The 21981-nt window shown below is 55.6% G+C and overlaps 1 protein-coding gene across 13 annotated transcripts in view; it reads left to right on the top strand.

Annotated features, from left to right (window-relative positions):
* Positions 1 to 21981, top strand: part of DYSF (dysferlin) — a 94988-nt gene that overhangs the window by 38212 nt on the left and 34795 nt on the right. For 8 of the 13 annotated variants that reach the window (XM_080590352.1, XM_080590351.1, XM_080590343.1 and 5 more), the window contains 8 exons: positions 2903 to 3004; positions 3561 to 3722; positions 3892 to 4057; positions 4380 to 4453; positions 10625 to 10687; positions 18724 to 18822; positions 19541 to 19669; positions 20395 to 20550. In XM_080590352.1, the coding sequence (XP_080446478.1) occupies positions 2903 to 3004; positions 3561 to 3722; positions 3892 to 4057; positions 4380 to 4453; positions 10625 to 10687; positions 18724 to 18822; positions 19541 to 19669; positions 20395 to 20550 (951 nt within the window). The other 5 variants (XM_080590345.1, XM_080590344.1, XM_080590347.1 and 2 more) reach the window with 3 other exon arrangements.

Genomic DNA, 21981 nt, shown 5'->3' with positions numbered 1-21981 from the left:
GGCTGGCCTCACCCCCCTGCCCTGCAGGAGCCCCCTCCAAACCAGCTCCCTGAGGTTGCATCCCAAAGAGCAATGCCAGCCTGGAGGCTCCAGTGCCCGTAGCAGTAAATAAACCCCCGGGGGCAGCCAGGCTCCCACACGCCTCAGATTCGGGTTCATGTTGTGTCTGGATGGCCGGGCTGGCACCAGACTTCCTTCTCCTGCCTTTCTGTTTGGTGGAAGTGGGAGCAGCCCTTTTAGGACACATCCCCTCCACGCGCTGGGATTTAACTTCCCCTTGAATTGCATCACCCAGCTGCGTGCTCAAACAGGGAGAAGTTGCCAGTCATTGTTTCGGCTGGGCTGAGCTGCGTGGACTTTTGCTCACCTCTCTTCCACCGCTGTGTGAAAGGCAGGGTTGGGCAAGGTGGCCTCCGGAGCTCCCTTCCGCTCTGATTCCCCTGACTTGGCCCCACTCAAAAAAAAAAATACAGCTTCCAGCTGACCCCACGGGCCTTTGCATGGATGTCTTGTCCTTCCTGCTGTGGCTGGGTTGAGAGCTGTGTCTGGGAATTGCTTGTTCCCCACTATGACCCTGAATCCTCCACGGTGCCTCCCTGTGTCCGCTCGTCCCAAGGACTCGCTGCCCCTTTCCGTCCCAGCTGGTGAAACCTCTGGTGCTCGTTCATCCAGCGGAGATCTGGGAGAAGCACAGCCCCAGCTGAAGGCGTTGCAGTGCTGGGAGCCAGACGGGTGCTGTTGCTGTCAGAGCTGCTGGTGGACCCAGCAGGACAGGGGGCAAGCAGGAGCTCTTTCCCTAAGGCTTTCCCCTTTTCCCTTACGGATTTGCCAGAGGACAGAAAACTTGAAATAATCTTTAGTCCAACGGCTATAAGGAAACGCAACACATGGCGTTTGTGCCAGTGGAAATTTAGGAGCTGTCTTAGAGGGGATAAGTGCTCCCTTTTGGGGAGCAGACATCACATTTTGAGCCTTCCTCAGGGCTTGGAGGTGGGCTGGCTTCCCCAGCCGTGTCTCCGGTGAGCAGCTTAAATGCAACTTAAGCACAATTAAAGGTAGGAACAACCTTTTTTCACCAAACAAGGACAGACTGAGGCTTGTCCTGCTTCAGCCCCTGCTTAGGCACCTTGAAGTGCTGTAAGTGCAGTGCAAGACAAACGAATCTGGGGACAGCTCTTCAAGGGCCGTGCAGTCCATTCTGCTGCCCCAGGCCAGACCCAGTGCACACACAGTTCAATTCAGCAGCCACCGGCAGCTGCCGCTGCAAAGTAAAGCTTAACATCTAGTACATCCAACGTGCCACTATGGAAAATCCCTTTGTAGTGTAGTCATCTGCACATGCACATAAACCCCAACCAGTCCCATACTTGACATGCATACACCCACTTAATTTAATGCAATAATACTTTAGCCTGAAAAGAATGCCGGTCTCCTAAATTGGTTCCAACTGCCCTTGGTTGAAGGATGCATTTTTAGAGGTTTTGCTTTCATTCCTGCCTTCTCAGTGAGTCTGAACTCAAAGATCCAGGTCAAGAAGAACCCAAACCCTGGAAGGGCTCTGAGCCCATCCTCCGTCAGCAGCCAGGGAAGTCTGGCTCCCTCCTCCCTGCCCTGTGAAGGCAAATTTTGAGTCCCTCGCCCGCTGTCCAGACTTGGGCTCACGGTGGAGGAATCCTCCTTCTGTCTGCACCTGAGCCCTGTCCTGGGGCCGGCATCGTTCTCTTATGGGATCAGTGTTAAAATAGTACCTTAAATCTTATCACAAAAATCCCCACAAAAACATACTTTTTAGTGCTGAATTGCGATTACTCCTGCCATTAGTATCCTGGGAGTGCTTTATATCCAACCATTTTCAGTATTAAATCAGAAGTGCCCTATTGTAGGGACAGCTGGTGGGCAACAAGTGGGTGTTCCACTGGATCCTTACATTTACCAAAGCAGATGGACTGTTAGGGATTCTTAGGGTTAGTAATTAATTAATTTAGTACCAGCCATATAGCTCTTTAAACTGTGCTTTTTGTGAGTTGGTGGTATTCCTTTATTACTAATAAAACAAAATACATATTTTCTTAAATTCCATGGAATCCAACAGAACCAGTTGGATCAGGGCCTCACTGTGTTAGGATAAAAGACAGCCCTAGCTGAGGAAAGCTTGCAAGTACCTCAAGAGAAGATACAAGGTGGGAACACAGATGCAGAAGAATAACGTAAATTTATACATCACACACAACATAGCAATAAAAATCCGATGCTTTCAGGCAATCGCTATTCCAGGCCTTGAATTAACAAGAGGTGGCAGAGGTGTTTTACCTTGAATGGTGACCTCTGATGGTTGGACTTCGTGGTCATGAAGGTTTTTCCGAATCTAGACGATCTCTGATTGTATCGTGTGCCCCTTCCCGCGGCTGGGGGCGATGCCAGCCTGCGTCCCATCGTGCTGCCCCACCTCTGCCCGCCGGACCGTGGGCGCTGGCCGCAGCATCTCGCTGCCCAGCGCACGGAGCTAACGCCACTAATTCTCCCCCTGCTGCTGCTTCATCCGCTCTCTTCATCCCTCCCCGTAACTACCTCACTGCGGCCCTGGTCTGGGATAGATGTGGTTTCATCTCCTCCTCCCCCAAAGGAGACTGTGCCTCGGCGTGGGGCAGGAGATGCCTCCCAGTTCCCTCGGGAAGGCTCGGGCGTCGCTCTGAGCAAGAGGTGCTTGGTCTTCCCCGGGGTCAGATTAAAGGGAGAGAAATAGTTTGCAAGTATGTCCATTTCCCCCCGTCCGGGTGTCATGGACAGCGGGGAGGAGACGGCTTTAGTGGAGAGGAGGCTCTGGGGGACGTAGCGTAGGGAGGCGATGGGGCTGGTGGCCAGTCGTGTCCCCCCCTGATGCTATCACCCTTCCACCCCGCAGTCCGCAGACTCCGACCTGCCGTACCCGCCGCCCCAGCGGGAGCCCAACATCTACATGGTGCCCCAGGGGATCAAGCCGGTCCTGCAGCGCACGGCCATCGAGGTGAGTGGCGGGGAGCGCACGGGGGTGAGACCCAGAAATGGGAGCCGAGCAGACTTGGTGGGCACAGGCTCCAGCCAGCGCTGGGAGCTGGTTCTGCCCAGCAGCTGTCAGCCACAAGTCTCCTCAAGCCATGATCCTGGCTCTGGGTTTGCTCTGCATGGAGAAAAAACACAATTTCCTCCACTCCTGCTGCACGTACTTGCCTCAGTGGGCCAACGGGTTTCCATTTTGTCCTCCGGTCCCATCACCAGGCCGGCACCAGGTCCGACTTCCCACCGGGGAAGCTGAACCTCACCAAGCCCTGGCCCAGGCCCACATTTGCTCTTTAGGCCGTTATCAGATGAGCAACGTGGACACAGGGCATGCTGTGCCCAGAGGGATGAATGCTCGCTGCATGGCCTGCCTTCTCCTCGCAGCACCTGGCCCACGTGGGGGATTTGGCTCTCCCTCGTGGCGGGCCAACCTTTGGGTTTGCCTCCCTTGCTGAGACGCTCGGGGCAGACCCAGAGGGAGCAGTTTGGCTCAGTCTTTTCTGCCCGTCCCCCTCACCCTGCAGATCCTGGCCTGGGGGCTGAGGAACCTCAAGAGCTACCAGCTGGCCAGCGTCACCTCGCCCAGCCTGCTGGTGGAGTGCGGCGGGCAGCTCGTGCAGTCCTGCGTCATCAAGAACGTCAAGAAGAACCCCAACTTCGACGTCTGCGTGCTCTTCATGGAGGTGGTGAGGACCTCGGCCCCACGCGGCCGGCACGGGGAAGGGACCTCCGGGGGCCTACAAAACAACCCTGGGCCGGAGCTGATTCTGCGCTGCTCAGCCTCGCTTCCCTTCAGGCAGGTGCGGGGTGGGCGCTCTGTGTATTTACGTGTGCCCCCCCCTGCTCTGCCCGCAGCGTTTGCCCAGCGAGAGCCTGTACAGCCCCCCCATCATCATCAAAATCATCGACAACAGGCCGTTCGGCCGCAGGCCCGTGGTGGGGCAGTGCACCGTCCGCTCGCTGGAGGACTTCTACTGCGACCCCTACCACGAGGAGGCCGACGGGCCCCAGGAGCACGCAGGTACCCGTGGCACCGAGCCCACCGCTGGCTGCCCCCCTCGCCCTCCCCCAGGAGGAGCTGTGGGTGGCTGTGTGCATGGCTTGTCGCTCAGCACAGCTGTAGGTCTGTTGTAAAAGGCCCGGGAGGTGCCGAGGAGGAGTTTGGCTCTGGGGTCTGTTGGTGGGCTGTGTCGTGGCCAAGCCCCGTGAACGTGAGCTTTGGGTGGTGCGAGGGCTCTGGGCATGGCTGAAGCTGCTCCTGGAGCTTGATCTGGGGGTGGTTTGGTTGTGGGGTCCGTAACAGCTGGATGTCCTGCTCATGCCTGTGCTTGCTCCGATTGCAGATGATGTGAGCCTCACGCCCAGGGACGACGTCCTCATTGACATCGATGACAAAGAGCCCCTTCTTCCTGCCCAGGTATGGAAAAAGTTGCTACGGGTTCTTACTTTGCAAGTATTTCGATGTGGGGGAACTTGTCTGGGTGCAGGGCTGGGCAGATTGGTGCAAATGTGGGGTCATGTTTGGTCATAGCCTTCTTTTTGCATTTCCACCTGTTTTCACCTCCCTTTTCCCCCGTGCTACAACAAACGGCCACAAACTCATCCTTTTCCCATGTGTTTGATAAGAGGTGTCAGATTGATTTTCTGGGACAGCAGAACTGTGTCTGTGAGAGGCTCATCCCTTTGGCGTCCCTTCCTCGACTGCGTGGTTTGGTTGAGGCTGGGAAAGGTTGGCACTCATCCCCGCGGTGCTCTGCTCTGCGGGATGCTGGAAATGGCCGTCAGTGCCCCAGGGAGCTGGCGGTCCTGCAGGGGCTTACACCGGCACTGGACTGGGTGACGTGGTGCAGGCAGGTGGGGCGGTTTGCCCAGGGTCCCACCGGCGGGCTGTGACTCTGTCCGTACCACGAGCACAGGGCCAGGTCGCCTTGCCCCAGCGTTGCTCGTTGTTTGCAGCTCCGGTTCCTCGGCAGAGGGCCGTGGCAGGGACTGGGGCTGCTGGCTGTCCCCTGGTGGCAACTGCGCGTGCTTTAGCCGAGTTGATGAAGGAGCAATGTGTTGCTGCTGTTGCAGAAGGAAAACTTGGGCGTGCCGTGAGTCCGGGGGCTGCAGGACACGCGCCTCCCTCTGCAAGCAGCTGTGCCCTGCAGGCGGGCAGTGCCCCTGGGGCTGCTATTGCTCCTTCCTGAAGCGTGGCTGGCAATGTCTGGCCACACTGGTGGCACCGGCCGTGCTGGTGTTTCGCGTTCCTGTAGGTGGGCAGCCAGCAGCTGCGCCCTCTTTGAGGCAGAGACGTGTCAGTGCCGGTGTGTGCCTTGATGCACCGGGCTGTAGGCAAGCCGGGTTACTCAGAACAGCCAACAGCATTGCCAGAGGCGTTTGGTGGAGCTTCTCACCATCTCCTATTCCCTTTGGTGTATTTAGCATGTTCTGGCATTTCACCCCCCCCCCTTTTTTTTAAGGGCTGTGGGTGCTGCAAAGTACCCTGGGCTAGAGAAGCCTGATGGGGAGCTGGAGCTGCGCCTCCCTCCTCGCTGCATCCCTCCTGCCGGGCCATGCGTGCCAGCTGCGTGCCGTGCCAGCCCTCCCCGTGGCACAGCAGCACGCAGCACGTGCCGCAGCCTCTGCCCGCTTCACCTTGGGCTAAGGAACATGAAGACTTTGGCCGGTGCTTGGCAAAAGCTGGGTGTGGGACCGGAGCCTGCTGCGGGCTGGCTGCAGCTGGCCTTCCTCTTCCTCACCTAGCCCAGGCTCCTCTGGGGGTGCCTCAGGAGCTGGTGGGGACCCGACAGAGCAGTCCAGAAACCCTGGCCCGAGCGCACAAGTGTCACTGAAAGGGAAAAGCAGCTCGAGAGAGAAAATACAGCTGACGGCCTGATTGGCTTTCCGTGTCCTTGCCATTTGTGGCTTTGTCTTAACTGTTTGCAATTGTGCTTCATCTTGTATCAGGAAAGTAACTGGAGCATGTCTGTAAAAATCACAGCGAAACAAGGCTTGGAACGGGAACCTGTGCTGCTGCAAATAAAAAAACAACACCTTTTCTAGCCCAGTGCAGAAAGCACTTGACAGAAAAGTGAGGGCACCACCGAATAGCACCGCAGGAGGGCTGGGACGTGGCTCATGACTTTACCCCTGGTTTGCTGGGTGATGCCGGGCAAGCGATGCCGCTTTGCGGCACGAGGAGGTGATGTGGTCAGGGCACTGGTGGCATTGGCAGGTTTCAGGAGGCTGCTGGCCCTCAGCCGTGCCCCGGGCTGGTGGCAGCAGGGGGAGGTTGGTGGCGTTTGTGGCACAGGACCTGGTGCTGCAGACGGAGTGCTGACGGTCGGTGTTGTAGCTGCAGCTCTGGAGAGCTGTGGCGACATCGCTTCTGATTTTTTAATAGAGAAATCTACCCAGCTTTTTTTTTTTTTTTTGGATGGATTATTTTTTTCTGGCGTGTTCTGAAATCTATAGCTAACCTTTTTTTTTTTTTTTTTCTCTCCTCTGAGAGAGCCGGGGCTGCTCAGCCTGCAAAGACACCTGCAAAGTCCCAAAAGAGAAATGCGATTCCCTCTGGGAACCTCTGTTTTTGCCCCAAAGATCCTTTACGGGCTTGGGTGGGCGCAGCGGGGGCTGCAATGGGTGCTCACCCCCCTGCATCCAGCTGGGGACCCCCATGCCAGGTCCCTCCCTTGGCCAATTTGTGCAGCACGTTGGTGCTCATTGGACAGGGGGCTCCCATCTTGCACCATCCCCTCCTCTGCTGGTGCCTGGGCGTCACAGGGCAGCACCCTAGGGTGCCCCCACCCATGGCACAGCGCCGGGGGTTCCCCTGCTCTGCCGTGCCCACCAGCGCCCAGAATGCCCTGATCAGGACACGTGGGTTTTTAACGAAAAGGCATCTCTTTCTCGATGATTTCACGGATTTTTCTTTTCTTTGGACGCTTTCCTCGCTTTATTTTCTAGGGGGGAAAAATCAAGAGTGGTTTTCGTGTTAATTTTGCTGCAGTTCATTTTCTTACAGTCTCCCCCCTGAGACCCATTCACTGTTTTCCTGTTTTCCCCAAGTTTTGTTGCACCTGGAGGCGAGGGCAAGGAAGAAAGAGAAATGCAGGGCTCACACTCTTCAATTTGCACTCCAAAAATGGCACAATTTCAAATTCCGTTTGGCTTCCATGGCTTTTATTGCAGTTAGCTTGGATAAGAAAAATGAAAAAAGACATCCTTTATTTTTTTTTTCCTGTCTTTTGACCAACGTTAACCGTGAAAGTGCTCGTTGGTGGCACGGGGCATGCGAGCCAGCAGCCGTGGGTACTGTGCAGACAGCGAAGGATCAGAGCTGTGGATGTGAGGCCCGGCCTTTTGCCGGCCGCCCTTGCTGGGGGAGCAACCAGAGGCATGGCCCTGGCGGCGCAGATCTCTCCCCACTGCTGCTGGTGGGAGTTTTCCGTGATCCCTGCACCTCATCCCCTTTGCACCTGCACTTGGGGAGCCGGAGGAGGAACCACCATCCCGCCAGTCCTGTTCCGGGTGCTGCCTTCACTCGGGGCAGGACGGGGGGCTCCCCCCATGCCAGCTGCGATGGAAGGAAAGCAGCAGCTGCAGATCCCCCCCCCAGCTCCCACCCTTTCCAAAGCTTTGCTCTGGATGCTTTCCCAAATGCGTGGTGCTCCTGCAGAGGCTGTGGGCACCATCTGGTCGCATGCCAGACCCAGGTCCCTCCATTTCTCTTTTGAATTATACCCTGTCACCCACCCCCGTTGGGAAATTCATGTGTTTTCTATCCATAATCATGGGAAAACACTCGTTCCCTAGCTCTGATGTTTTTCCCTGAGACCTTAGGGTGCTGCTTGTCCTGGAGGAGACCCACACACCATGGGCGTGTGCATGGATCAACGTTTCATCCTCAGCATAGCTGGGTCTCTGTCCGCTACTCGCCTTGGAAATTAGGGGTGCCGCTGTGTCTGCAGCAGGGTGGGAGCCAGCGCAGCGTCCCGGTGTGCTCCCGGTGACTGAGTGCTGGAGCCGGGGGTGACCCATGTCGGGTCTGCTGGGAGGAAGGGAGGTTTCCTACCTGGGTGACCCCGGGCACCCTCTGCTGCTTGCCGTGTGCTCCCGGGGCGGCTTTTGGCTGGGCTGCGCAGGAGTGAATCTGTCCGTAGGAAAACGCAGCCCGCCTCCGCGTCCTGGCATCCAGGCCTCTTCACTGCGGGTCTCCCCGTTTGCTCGTTGCTCCCACAGTTAGCAAAGACAGCCAGGGCGATTCTGGGCCGTGGGGGCAGGGGATGGAGGTGAAGGACCCTCTGGCCTCCAAGCACCCCGTGAGCAGGAGAGGGGCTGCGGTGGCCGAGCCCAGGTCCCTCAGCCGGGGCGTGCGGAGCGAAGCGAGGCGAGCTCTTGCTCGTCTTTGACTCCCCTATAACCAAAATAAATGACAGCGCCGCATTATACCATTATTTTTTATTTTTTAATTTCCAGCAAAGGTCAGAAAAATGTGTCCCTAGCAGCGTCCCCAGACCTGGAGGCAGGGCCCTCGTCCCCCAGCACAGCGGCGAGCAGCAGCAGCGGCGCCTCGCTCCCCGGCCTGCCCTCGCAGAGCCAGCAGCACCAGACCCTGCTGCTCCTTTCTGTTAGCAGAGGCGGAGATTGCCGTTATCGTTCCAGCTGTGTGGGCTCAGGCAGGCGTTATGCTGGGGCCCCGTGCGGCTCCGCAATAGGTGCCTGTGCCCTGGGGCACTTCTGGGCCCACCGAAAGCACCTGAGCCTCGGCCCAGCCCCGGGGCAGGTCGGGGCGGAGGCAGGCAGAGGGAGATGGCAACGCCAAGACGCTCGTTTTCAGCATTTTCAAAGCGCAAGGCTTTGGCATTTCTTCACTGAAACAAACATTTCAGAAACAAAACGCCCTGCCGTGAACCGAATCGCTCCGGTTGACCCCAGATGGATTCTCCTCTGTTTGTTTGTTTGTCTTTCAATTCTGCCCTTTGTTTGCAAGCAGGGGAGGAGGCGGCTTGTTCCTGGAAAGCCAAAGCAGAATTCCCACCATCTCCCTCCCCTAACCTCCAAATCCTGGCCCTGGCTGCCATCCCTCCCGTGCCCACCCCTGCCGCTGTCGGAGGTTGGGCGACCCACGCGCTGGTGGTCCGGCACCCGTGGCCACCGGCCGCCCCCGGGGATTTCTTCTCCTGGGGACGGTTCCCGGTGGCCAGCCCCTGCCCCTGCCTGCAGTCCTCGCAGCGCCGTGACCTTGGCCGTGGCAGCCGGGGCTGTTCCTGCCTGCGCATGTGTGCATGGGTGTGCTGCGTGTGGCTCCAGGGCCTCTCCCCGTCCCTGCCAAGCCTGGCCTCGGTCCCTCCCCTGATGGATGACGGGAACAAAGGATCGCTTTGTTGTCCTCATCTGAAAGAGAGCAAACAAACAGACACGAAACCCCTCCGCGCCGGGGCTGCCGAGCGAGTTGCCCACCTCGTCCAAGCGTGGTGGGAAGTTCAGCCCGAGGTCTGTTTGAAACGCGGCTGTGCACACGTGAGCTGGGAGGAACGTCGTGGTTACCGAACGCAAAGGAAAGAAGCTCCCAGGACTCACAGAAAGGCAGTTTTTCTGCGACAGAGTCTCCCAGGCTCTGCCTTTCGGGTTTGCCCCTCTGCGGGGTGCACGCGCAGTTTGGTTGTGCGAGCTCTGAGCGTGCACACGCGGCTGGGGCTCCCGGCGTGCCCCAGCCCCTCTGCCTGCCCGCAGCCCCCCCCTTGTCCTCCCTGCTCTTCTCCTGGCTCCCGAACCCTGAGGCCCACCTGCAGAGCTTCTTTCTTCCGCTTGATAAGAGTCACGGAGCTGCCGTCTCCTGCACCAGCCTCTGACGGGCTCCCATTTTAATGGGAAATGAGCCCAGAGAAATCTTGCCCCCGTGGAGCAGCTGTAAGTTCAGCGTCTTCTGCTTGACCTGAGCTCTACTGACATCCGTTTCGGTGGGAAGGCGCCTCCTGGCCGCACGTGCCGTAACCCTCCGGGTGCCAGGGTCGAGAGCAGCACCCGGCTCCTGCGCTGCCTCCGGCGGCCTCGGGTGCTCTGAAGACTGGGCTGCAGCCAGGGCTTGGGGCTCTCAAAATGCCCCTGAAGGAAATGTGGTGTTCAGCTGCAGGATGAGCCGCACCTGTGCTGGGTGTTTTGTTTGTACCAAGACCTTGGTCCTGAGCTCCCCCAGCCCTGCTGCCTTACAGACACCCGGGGCAGATCCCTCCCGGCTCCAGGTGACCCCGGCCCTCGGTGTCCTTGTCCCGAGACACACGGACAGCTTAGCTTTCCCTGGTGGCTTTTCCGTACTGTGTTTTTTTTTGCTGCAGTTTCCAGCCAAAGACTAGGATAACCCCCTGCTTGCAGGCACCCCGTGTGTTCCCTGCACCCACCCAAACCCTGTCCCACCTGACGAACGTTAACGAGCGCTGTAACCCAGACCCTGCTCTCCTGCTGGGGGTGCCTGGGCCGGGGAGGGGGAGGGAAGGTGGAACACTTTGGGTTCATTCCTTTGATTTCTCCTAAAATGTGCTTTTGCTGATGTATGTTGAACGTTGTTTCTCTAACCCCGTTGATAACCAACCATTTTAATTTGTAGCTTGCGGAGGGTTTGACCAGCTCAGCACTAATTAACATGCCAGCTTCTCGGTCCGAACCTCATGTAGGTATTGCTTCGTTTCTAACTTTCTTGCTCGATTAATTGTTTTAATGAATGGTACATGTACATATATATGTATATATGTAAAGATCTGCCAGCAGGGACGTTTGAGTGAAGGATCCCAGAAGCAGGGCAGCTTCCCCTGCTTTGCCTCCTCGAGGCAAGGAGGCTGGGTTGGGTGGCGAGGCTGGGGACGCTGCCTCCCGCTCACCCTCACGGGGCCGGCAGGATCCCACGCGAGGTCGGGGGTCTTCTCCACGGCCTCTGCAGGGCCTGGCAGCTCGGTGGAGGCGGGGAGAGCTGGTGCCTGTCCTGGGTGGCTGCCGTGGCATGGCTGGGGCCTTGGTGGGACCTCCGGGACCGCGGCAAGTCCTAGAGCAGCGTGAGCTGTCCTTAGGAGGCACTGCCTCCCCCCAGGAGGGGGGTTTCACTGCAGGAAGGTTTCAGCTCATCGGTAGGGTCAGTTGGTAGCACGGTCTTGGTCCGGCAAGTGTGCAGGATGGTGCCCTCAAAGCGTGGGGCTGGGATGAGCAGGGATGGGTTCCTCTTTGCACAGCATCTCCTGCTCCCTTTGTGTGCGATTCCTGAGAAAACCAGGCTTTGGGGATGTGAGAAGGGCAGCGAGGCTGCTCTGCTTTCTTAGGGCTGACAGTGCAGGGGAGCAATTCCTCTCCAAGTCCCGAATTCAGCCCCAGCAGGGCTGTTGCCCTGGGGCTCTTCACCCCTCTCAGATCACCCTTGATACCTGCCCACGAGTTTCAGGACAGAGGCTGCTCCTGCCAAAAGCCCTGCGTGCTCCTCCTGCGTGTTCCAGGCCAGCGTTAATCGTGTTGCTTTCCACGTCCTTGCTGGAATAAAGAGGGACTCCTTCCCACTCACCCAACCCGGAGCAGTGCCGTGGGGGCACAAAGTGCCCGTGAAGGAGGTCAGCCTGGGGGCGATACTCATACCGTGGCACTGGTAGGAGCAGGCAGCCCTTGTGTCCCGGCCACGTGGGGTGGAAGGAAAGCTGAAAAGAGCAAAATCCAAGCTAGGAGAGCACCTGGGGTAAGAGACAGGTTGCAGCTTCTCACGGCAGCTATACTTTTTGCATGCAGAAGCCCCCCAGAGGCAGCTTGGTAGGTCTGGCACAGGGTCGGAGGCACGTTTACCTCCGGGCTGGCTCTCCGTACGGTACGGATGGGTGCTTGGTTGGCCCCACGTGCGCCTCTCCTGCGCCCCGGTCGCTCTGTGCGCCCTCCAAACGCTGCTCACCGCAGCGGCTCCCTTTGTGGTGCAGAGGGCAGCTGGGTGGCGGTGCTGGATGCCGAGCCTGGAAACAAAAGGTCCATAAATAGCCTCCCCCCCCGCCCCCGTTCATCAGCATTTTTAATTTACACAAATATGTTTTTATTTTACTTCAAATAAAAATTTGAAGGGGAAAAAAAAAAAAGCTGCAAACCATTAATTTAAAATAAAAGCTACGGAATATTAGGCAGTAATAAGCCCATTCTCCTGGCCTGCACCAGGACCCTCCAAGGATGTGATTAAATGTAATAAACCTCATGTTGTAGGGAGCAGCTGACGTTCCCGGGGGAAGCCGCGCCACCGAGCCGCCCGCGCGCGCCTTCCTTCCTGGCTCCTTCTCCTTTACGGCCGGGGATCTTCGCACGAAAGCAGCATCTTCCGTGGCTGCGGAGTGAGGCATAGGGACTGCAGCTGCTTAAATGCTAGGAAAAAAAAAGCTTTTACAGCCAAAAATTGCAGCCTGGTGTGGAGCGTGCGAGGGAGCTGACCGCGAGCGTGAATGCCCTGGGGCAGGGGCGGCGTGGTGGGACCGCATGGACCTGCAGACCAGGCTGCCCAGCCCCTCGCTGCGCTCCTCAGGAGCTTTTCCCCTTCATCTCGAGCACGTTGCTCAGCTCCTCCCCAGCAGCCTGGCTGCAGGGTGCTGGGCAAACCTTGAAAAACCTGAGAAAACCTTGAAAAACCACGAGAAAACCTTGAAGCCCCCCAGCCCCAGGCTCAGCACTGATGTCAGCTCAGGGCTGCCAGAGCTGGAGCCTGCCCGAGTGCAAGCCCTGAGCCTGCACTTGTTTGTAACTGGGTTCATACCCCCCGATCTGATCCCTCTTCACGCTCCTCTGGTACAACTCTAGCCAAAATTGAAGCACGGAGCCACAAAATCAGAAAATGCTGGGGCTGGAAGGGGCCTTAAGGACCATCTAATTCCCAAAGAGACTCACGACTTCCTAACACTTCAAAACAAGCCCCAAGGTGAGCTGTTTTCCCCTCCCTGTAATTATCCACAAATTCCCCTTTTCTTGCCCTGTGAATCCCCTGTTCGAGTTGTCAGAGCATCCCAAAACTGGACCAGTGCAGTTCCTACCTCGGGTCCTGTCCCGGGTGTCCCCGCAGCTCTGCGAGGATGGAGGTGCCACCTCCCTCCCTGCCTCTGCCCCCCAGAGCTGGCCCGACAGTGCTGGGGGTGAGACCCTGGCGTGGTGGGGTTGGGAAAGCACAGGGGGCTATAGGGTGGGGGCAGCAGCCCCAGAAGCCCAGGAGCTGTGATATGCGCTGGGCTTGGCAGCCGAGCTGAGAGCAGGGCTCAGGCAGGCGTAGCAGAGGTGTCTGCACCAGAGCCGGTCGCCCTGGGACCCTGTTACAAACACAGGTGAGACGTAGGTGTCTGTGAAGCTCCCTCCTTTGGGTTGCTTTTGATATCTTGAGAGCAACGCCGAAAATAGAACTGTTTGGGGCGGTTTTCCACCCCTCTCCTTTTCTTTCAACGCTTTTCCAGAGCACAGCACGGTGCCACGGGCTACAGCCTGCCCCGGCAGTGCTGTCCCCAGGGAAGGGTGCTGAGGAGGCACTGCCAAGAGCCAGAGGAAAACACAGGGATACTTCTGAAGAACTGCTTTAAAATGTCGGCAGATACAGCTGTGAATTACCAGAAAGCTGATTGTGCCAGCAACAAATAAGCACGGTGTTTTGGGGAGGAAAAATTGCCCTTTGCCTTAAAGTGGAGGTTAAGTTTTCCCTTCGAGGGCGAAGTGGGGACGGTCGGGGGCAGCGGTCCCTGCGGGTGAAGGCTCATAGGGCCCATCAGCGGGTTTCCACCCCTGGCTTCCTGCCTGACCTCAGTGCAATCCTTTAAGCTGTCCTGGGCCCCGTTCCCTCATTTGTGCTGTTCAGACGCTGCCGTTTGCATGGTTTAATTTGCTTGTCCATGCTAATTAACCCGAAACGCATTCGGATTTTTGTGAGTTCATTTTATCCAGAAACCCTCGTTCTGCCGGCAGGGCTCTGCGGGGCTTCGTGCCCCAGGTGCCTCTCAGCTGCTTCTTGGGCTGTCCTGGTGCAGGTCATGCAGAGGCTTCTGCTCCTGGAGACGTGGCTTTTGCAATTCTTCAGCTCAGGGAAAATAGCTGCAGTTTTGGGCCACGTTTTATGTTAACCCTTCACGCCCCCGGGGTGAGGCTCACTGCTGGGCAAAGCGCCTGTTTGCCACCAATGGCTCCGAGGGCCCCGCTTCCCCTTGGCACCAGGTCCTCGTGCGTGTCTTCTCCACCCTGGTTGGGCTCGGGATCGAAGTGGCACAGGGTCCTCGGGGTACTTACAGGCTGGGCACTCACAAATGAGCCCTGATGTGGGTGGCAGGAGGTGGGAGCTGGGGCCCTGGTGTGCAGGAAAGCCATGGAGCACCCTTTGCAGGACAGTGCTCATCCCTCGGGCTGATGCCAATGCAGCTCCTGCCTTCCCAGCGGTGCAGAGGTCCCCCCTCCAGCCTCAGCTTGCTGGACTTGGGCAGTTCATGACCATTCCCAGAGGAGAGAAGCTCACAAGGAGCCCTCGGACATGGCTGAGCTGCAGCGAGGAGCCTCCACGCTCCCTTGCGAAGCACCACGAGGTGCTTTCTGTGCAGTTCTTCGTACCGTTAGTTTGGCTTGCGATGCCTTGGTTGTAAGAAATACAAATAACCCATCAAATGGCAAGTTAGCAAAGCTAACCCAAGCCAAAAATAAAAATAATAATAAAAAAGAAGTCAGAATCTGTAAACTATTTGGAATAATTGGTTATTTGCTGTGTTTGCTAGTTCCAAATCAGAGCACATATTTTACGGCTTATCCTGTTACTGTTAGTTGGAAGGGCTCTGGGTGTTGGAGGTCTCTGGCTGAAAATGGGCGCCAATAGCCCCCGCTGCAGCCCAGCGTTGCCCCCGGAGTGCTCCGGCTGTCCTTATCTCTCCTGGCCTTCTGTCCACGCGCCGGGGACAGCCCCTGGCACTGCCACATCCCTGGTGCAGCACGCGGGCTCTGGCCAGGAAGGCTGGTCCTGTCCTTGCCCAGCCCCAGGTGCTTGCTCCTTTGGATTTGAACAGGCTGGGAAGCAACAACAACAAAAACCTAACAAAAAACTCACACTGAAAACAGTTTTGCCCACTTCTGAGCAAAATGAACAGCAGGTTAAAAAAAAGAAAGCAGAAAGGTGACACGGCCAGAAATGGGTAATTTCTCTTTATGAACATCTGAGAGCTCACACCTTAAGGGTTAACCGAAGGATGAGCCAAGTCATCTTGCAGCCTCCCGGGGTGGATGCATGTGCTTTCCTCCTCCTCCCTCCAGCGCTGCAACAGGTGGGAGCGACGAGCTGGCAGGAGCAGGATAACCCAGGGAAAACCCAAAGCCAGGTCCCTCCTGGGGAACAGCTCGGAGGCCAAGGGCACGGGGAGGTGCTTTGCAGGGAAAAGGCTTCCCCAGCTCCCACGGTGCGGTGGGTGCGAGGTGCCAAGCCCATGACTCTTGGTGTCCTGGCTGAGCGCATGAGGAGCACTAACGGGGTGCTCTCCAAGGCCGGGATGCAGGGTGTCATCTCCTGCAAAAGCAGGGTAACAGACAGCTTTTTTGGAGGTGCACCCATAAATGCCCAAGCTGTTTCTGCAGGGATCTTCGCATCCCAGCTGCGGAGCTTACTCACAGCAGGAAATCTGCCTCCCAGATGTGAGGCGTGAGTACGCTGGAGACCGAGGCAGTGGCTTAGCTTCTTTAGAGGCAATATTTATTAGTGCTGTAATTAGCTATATTCCCGCGGGGAAGAGTGTGTAATCATTAGAAGAGCAAAAATGACTATTAGGATTTCAGTTATCCCATGCCTGCTCTGCTCCTGGCTTTGCTGTCTGGCCGGTAGCCTGTCCGTGCCTCAGTTTCCCCACCTGTGAGGTGGCTGAGTTTCACCAGGACTCATACACAAGCTCTCAGGTTCTCGCAGCTCCTTTGGCTCCAGATCAAAATGTCCTTTCCAATGCACTTTGTGAAAGCTGGGTTGCGTTGGGCAGCCCCAACTTCCTCCTGTCCCCATCTGGGGATGCTTCTGGTGCCTGGGCTTGCAGGACGAGGGAACCCAGCTCTGGGGGAGAGAGTGGTGCTGGCTCAGCCCCCTGACAAAAATGAGGTCACAGCCGGTGCCTTGCCCCCGTATGGAAGAAAATGAGATTGAAAACATCCCGGCAGCCGCTGGGATGACACAGGTCTGCATGTCGGGGTCTGGAGGAAGGAAGGATTTTAATGCCCTCAATAGCAAAGTACTTAGCCCCTGGGTAAAAGTCCTACACGGAGATCCGGCACAGCTTAAACCCTGTTATATCATCTGGAGGGGGTGAGTGCGACTGCTGCTGGCTCTGCTGAAGCCAAGGCCTGATCCAGAAAGCCCTTAAGGCTGCGTCTGAAGAGCCTCATTGACTTCAGAGGGATTTGCACACTCGGTTGAAGTTAAGCATGCGTCTGAGTGCTGCTGTTGTGTCCAAGCCACAATTCCAGAAATGCTTAAGAGGGAAGTTGCAGCATGCTGGTGAAGTTCTGGTTTTAAAGGCATTTTTTTTTTGGAGTCCAAATGTCTTTATTTTTGGAAACGGCTGTGCCTTTGCCCATAAGCCAATCCTGCCTGCAGGGATGCCCTGCTGGAAGGGGCTCTCTGCTGCCCTGGATGCTCATGGAGCCGCTGGGACACTGATGGGACGGTCCTGCTCAGGCTCTCTCCTGGTGAAACGGCCCCAGTTCCTTTTCCGCTGCTCCTGGGTTATAAAACGACTTCCCCATTTTAGCAGCAAATGCCGAAGCTGGGCACTCTGGAGCTCGAAAGGTCTTCTCTTTGTCCCTGCACCAAAGGGAGACGGGTCGCCATCCTGCCACCAGGCTCAGGGCACTCGGGGTGCAGCTCACAGTGCGGCGGTCCCTGCCCTGTGGGGGCAGCAGGTGGGGGGGAAGAGAGGGTGGATGGGGATGGGGAGAAAGCACATCTCCTGGTAAGCGTGGCTGCAGCTCACCACGGCTGAACGAGCTTCTTTCCCAGCCGAAATTGTAGGCTTCGGTCACTTGGTGTGAAACGGATCCAGCAGCGACGCTCGCCCCTGGGCTGTGCCCTGCTGAAGCCCCAGGGGAGCCCTGCAAGGCTTGGCGAGGGCACGCGGGGTCCTTGGGGTTTTACCCAGGCTCAGGCACAGCCCCCGACTCTGGGAGCGTCCCGTACCACGTCCAGGACAAAACACCAGGGGTGCTGCTGGCTGTCGCTGATGGCTAAATGAAATCCCTGAATCCGTTGTTTGTGTGGTGGAGCCATCGATTCCCTGGCTTTTCCATTTGAAGGCAAATGGAATAATGTCCTTTGCTATTAATATTCCAGCTGCCCCCCTAGCCTCCTTTTTTTTTTTCTTTTTTTTTTCCCCTTTTTTAACAACAGTGGAAATCAGCAAAAATATCTAACCAAATTCTTTGTCTTGGGGCTGCAGAAGATACCATGGGTAAGTCACCAGATTCATTTGAGTGCTTTCCTTGTAACCCGGTACCTGTGGAATGCCGTAATAAAGCCACGATGGTCAGAGTGTAGCTTTTTAAACAATAAAACAGGGGAAGCGATGAAAGGCAACATTAAAAAAAAAGAAAAAAAGAAAAAGGAGGCAGACGAGGCCTCAGAGTTAATTTATGTAATATTTCTATTAAAAACAATGTCTATTCAAGACAGCAATTTAGAGTCTGCACTGCTGGCTTAAAATATAAATCCAATAAACCTCTATTATGATTCCTCCATTAGGTCAGTGTGATGGAATTTTGTGGACTTCTAAAATAAGACATCATTATTTTTCAGGAATGTTTCATGAATCACAGTCAAAGCCCCTTCATCTTCGCTTGTATAAATTTCAGAAATGGTGCTCTTATAAAATGTATGCATTTTCTGAAGCCGGCAGCCGGCTTTCTTCTTGGAACAGCACCCCCAGAGCTGAAATCCAGTTTGCATAGCAGATGAGGCAAATGCACCTTAGTGGCGTTGTGGCCACTGGTTGTATGAGTTCTGCTCATTTCTGCATGTAGGATCAATGAGAAGAGGGTTACGTTCTTCCCGGGAGATGTACAGCACCCGAGGACCATTATTTTATGTGGTAGTAGGATATATGCATTTATTTTTTTGTGCGTGTGGGGACGGGGACAGCTTGGGTGGGGAGCTGGATGGTGCTGGGGCAATTCCCATCCCAGAAACCCAGCAACTTTCTGGGCAAAGCCTAAAGCAGGGTTGAGTTTAAGAGCAGCCCTCACATCCTCCTCCACTTCCAGGCTGAGGGCTGTTTTAACGCGAGAGTGAATTCCTCTCACCCCCTGCGTGCTCCTGCATGGAGGTCCTGGGCAGACCACCACCCAAAAGGTCCTCTGGGATAAAACCCCTCCGAATCTTTGTGGGCTCTGCCTCGCTCTCCCATGGAGAGCTGCCCTCCCTGCCGGCGGGTCTCGGCGCACAGCCGTGGCTGCAACAGCAGGGTTTGGGCTGGACGCGTCCCCAGGGACAGCAGGGAGCAAGGGGCTGCAGGCTGGTTCCTGACGGCTTCATCGCCTCTGCGGGGCACGGAGCCACCCGACACGGAGCCACCCAGCCCGAGCCGAGCTGCTGGGCAGTGTCGTGGGGTCGGTGTGCAAGGGGTACGCTCACCTCGAGCAGCTGTGGGAGGCGCTGCTGTCGCTGCTGGTTGGGGTTTGCTCGTGGAGGTGTATGACTTTGGCATCCCTCGCTGCCAGGAGGAAGAATTCATTGACTGGTGGAGCAAATTCTACGCTTCCACGGGAGAGAGGGAAAAATGTGGTTCCTACCTGGAGAAGGGCTTTGACACCCTGAAGGTAAGTGGCCTTGGCTGGCCCTGGCTCAGGGGTGGGAACTGTCTGCAATGTTTTTCCACTAGCTTTGGGTTGTTATTTATTTATTTATTTATTTATTTATTTATTTTGAGCGTTTAAGGCTTTCTTTCTTCCGAGGAGAAAAAAAAATAAATTTTCCCCAGAGAGCAGGTAATTTTGTTTTTAAGAGTAGCTATTTATTCCGTTTTGAAAACTTGATTTTCTTTGCAAACTACTTTCTGGTAACTTTCCACTTTGCAGCCTTAAAGATATTGTCACTTTACCAAGTGGCGGAGGAGATGGGGAATTGCCACCCTGAAAGATCTTTGGGAAGAACAAGGAGAGCCAGAGACTGCTAAGGGAAGGGGGAGATTCAGGTGCCCTGTTACAGGAGGTGCCAGAAGTATGACAGGAGCCCAAGCAGGACTGAAGTGGGGAAAACGTTCCCTGGTTGTAAGGAAAATGCTCCCAGCAAGGAGCCCTCTGGCGGATGAAAAATGCTCTGGGAGACCTTGGCATGCTCTGGGTCTTCTCTGATGTGCTGTTACTTCTTATAGGGTTCCCAAAGGTCTGCTCTTCACCTGTCCTGGGGCAGCAAGGATGTCCCTGGGGGTGGCATTTCCTCCAGACGGGGAAGCTCGGCTCCGTCTTGCCCCATCTCTGCTGGGACACGCTGCCCGGGAGCAGTCCCTGCCCTTGCCCTCTGCTTCTCCTTCCCCAGGTCTACGAGACGGAGCTGGAGAACGTGGAGGACTTCGAGCGTCTCTCCGACTTCTGCCACACCTTCAGGCTGTACCGCGGGCGGTCGCAGGACTCCAGCGACGACCCCTCGGTCGTGGGGGAGTTCAAGGTGTGGCAGCCGCTTCCAGCTGGGCCGTGGCCAGGGGCACACGCGGCCGGGTGCCCGGAGCTCTGCCGCTGCGGGCGTTTGTCCAGTGCAGGGCAGCAAGGGGAGCTCTGCTCTTTCTAACGCGCTCGGAGCAGCCCTTAGCCTGCTTTCAGGAGAGGGATTTATTTTCTCTAGCTGGTTTTTTTTTTTCGGAATTCCTGTTTTTGCCCACCGCTCTCTTCCCCCAGACAATACCCACCGACTGATTCCTGCCACTTGTCTGGGAAAAAAAAATCAGCTCTGGTGACTTGCAAAATTTTACATTTTCTCCCTCCTCCTCCCACCCCTCGCTGAGGACACAGCTGCCTCTCCCAGGGACCTTAAAGCTGTCCTGCAGCCAAAGCCTCAGCCTAAACCTTCTGGAGGGTGATTTGGGGGCAGCGAGGCTCCTTCACGCTTTTTCAGTGGCTCAAACAACAGTGAAGTAGAAGAGAGAGGGCAAGCAGGCTAGTGGGGCTCTGTGCGGGCTTATGACAGGGTTAGCATCACTGCTCAAGCACGGGACGAGCGTTGCGGGCAGCTTTCCTCCCTGCTTCTGTCGCCCTGCTCCATGAAGAGCCCCGCTCTGTCGTGGTAGCTCAGAGGGGGTCCGGGCCTGGGCCCTGTCCCCAGCCCGCAGCCACCCGGAGGAGTCGCCGCGAGCACGAGGCCCGTCCCAGCGTGGCTGAGCCCCTCTCTCCTTGCAGGGGTCGTTCCGAATTTACCCCCTGCCCGACGACCCGCGGGTCCCGGCGCCGCCTCGGCAGTTCCACCAGCTGCCGGCCAGAGGGCCCCAGGAGTGCCTCGTCCGGGTCTACATCGTCCGGGCCTTCGGCCTCCAGCCCAAGGACTCCAACGGGAAGGTAGGCTGATGGCTTGTGGGGTGGGCACGGGGTGGCTCGTCCTAAAATTTAGGAACGACGTTGACAGCAACAAGGGGAAAACATTCCCCTTCTTCCTGCCTCCGCTGCTACATCCGGGAGTCCCAGGAGCCAACTCTTCGTCCTCCATCCTGAGGGATTTTTCGGTAGGGCTAGTGGAAATAGCTAAATGATTTTTTTTTTCTTTTTCTTTTTTTTCTTTCCTCTCGTACCTCAGTGCCAAAGGAAACAAAATTAGGTCTCTCACATGACTGCTTTCTGCAGTGCCTTGCCAGTCTGAAAGAAAAATTCAGTGCAAAAAGAAAATTGTGTCGGTTCAAAAAGAAAATGTTCATCTTGTTTCAGTTTGAAAAAAAAAAGAGCCCTTAGGGAAAAATCCTTCTTAACTCTCTTTGCTCTGCTGGAAAATAGGGATTTTTTTTTTTTTTTTCAAGAAAAAGGTAGGAAATATTTTGACACGAACAACTCCAAATTACTTTTTAATCTGCCCAGTTTTTGAAAATGGCCTTGAAATGAGGCTTTTCAATTTCTTAGAAATCTCCCATAAGAGACTCCTGAGAATGAAAAACAAGGAGCAGAAAAAATGCTTTTTTTTTACACTGAAAACCGGAGCCAATCCTAGCTTGGCCCGCAGCCTTTCTCCCTGTGCCGTGGTGTCTCCTGAAGCTCCTCACAGTCGAGGGCAGACCAAAGGAGAGCCCAGCCCGCGCTTGTGCTGCTGACCTCCCCCAGGCACGGCCTTCTCTTAATTAATCTCCAAGTCAGAGAAAACCGAAAAGGAGCGTGCACTGGGTGTTTTTTCCAGACAGCATAAATCACCAATGTTTTTCCCAGTTTATTTTTTGTTTGTTTTTGACGTTATCTGGGTAAGATGCTGGGTCCCTCTAGGTGCTGGATTCAACCTACGTGAAAAGTTTTAGGTGATTTTTTTTCTCCTGGAGGAAATGATGACTCAGGTCAATTTAACCACTCTTCAGATTTATGTCGTTTTCCCTGAATCATGTTAGTTATGAGCAAGAAGCTAAAAAACTTAAAAAAAAATAAAAATATCTGATATAATTTTGAGATGCACAATGAGGCTTTATGTTAAAGTATGCTTCCATTCTATTTTATTTTTTAAAGTTATTGCATCATATTGGGAAAAAAAAAACATTTTGAGCCATGTTTTTAATGAAACAAAATGTTTTTCCTTTGACATTTTGGTCTCCTGCATTCGTAAGTCTATTTTTGAGTAGACCCCAAAGTTAAAAAAAAAATGGTGACCCCAGGGGAACCCTGAGGTTCAGAGAAGGTGACTCAGATGGGTGAACGGGAACATCCTGAGGAATCCAGAGCAAGCCCAGTCCATCAAACAAGCCCAAAATAGTTCCTTTCATGCTATTTCATTCCTTTTCCACCTCATGGGCCTCAGAG

The sequence above is a fragment of the Anser brachyrhynchus genome (genome assembly GCF_964034855.1).
Source record: "Anser brachyrhynchus genome assembly, chromosome: 4".
NCBI lineage: Eukaryota > Metazoa > Chordata > Aves > Anseriformes > Anatidae > Anser > Anser brachyrhynchus.
Note: the sequence above shows the minus strand (reverse complement) of the source record. Positions and strands in the feature narration are given on the sequence as shown.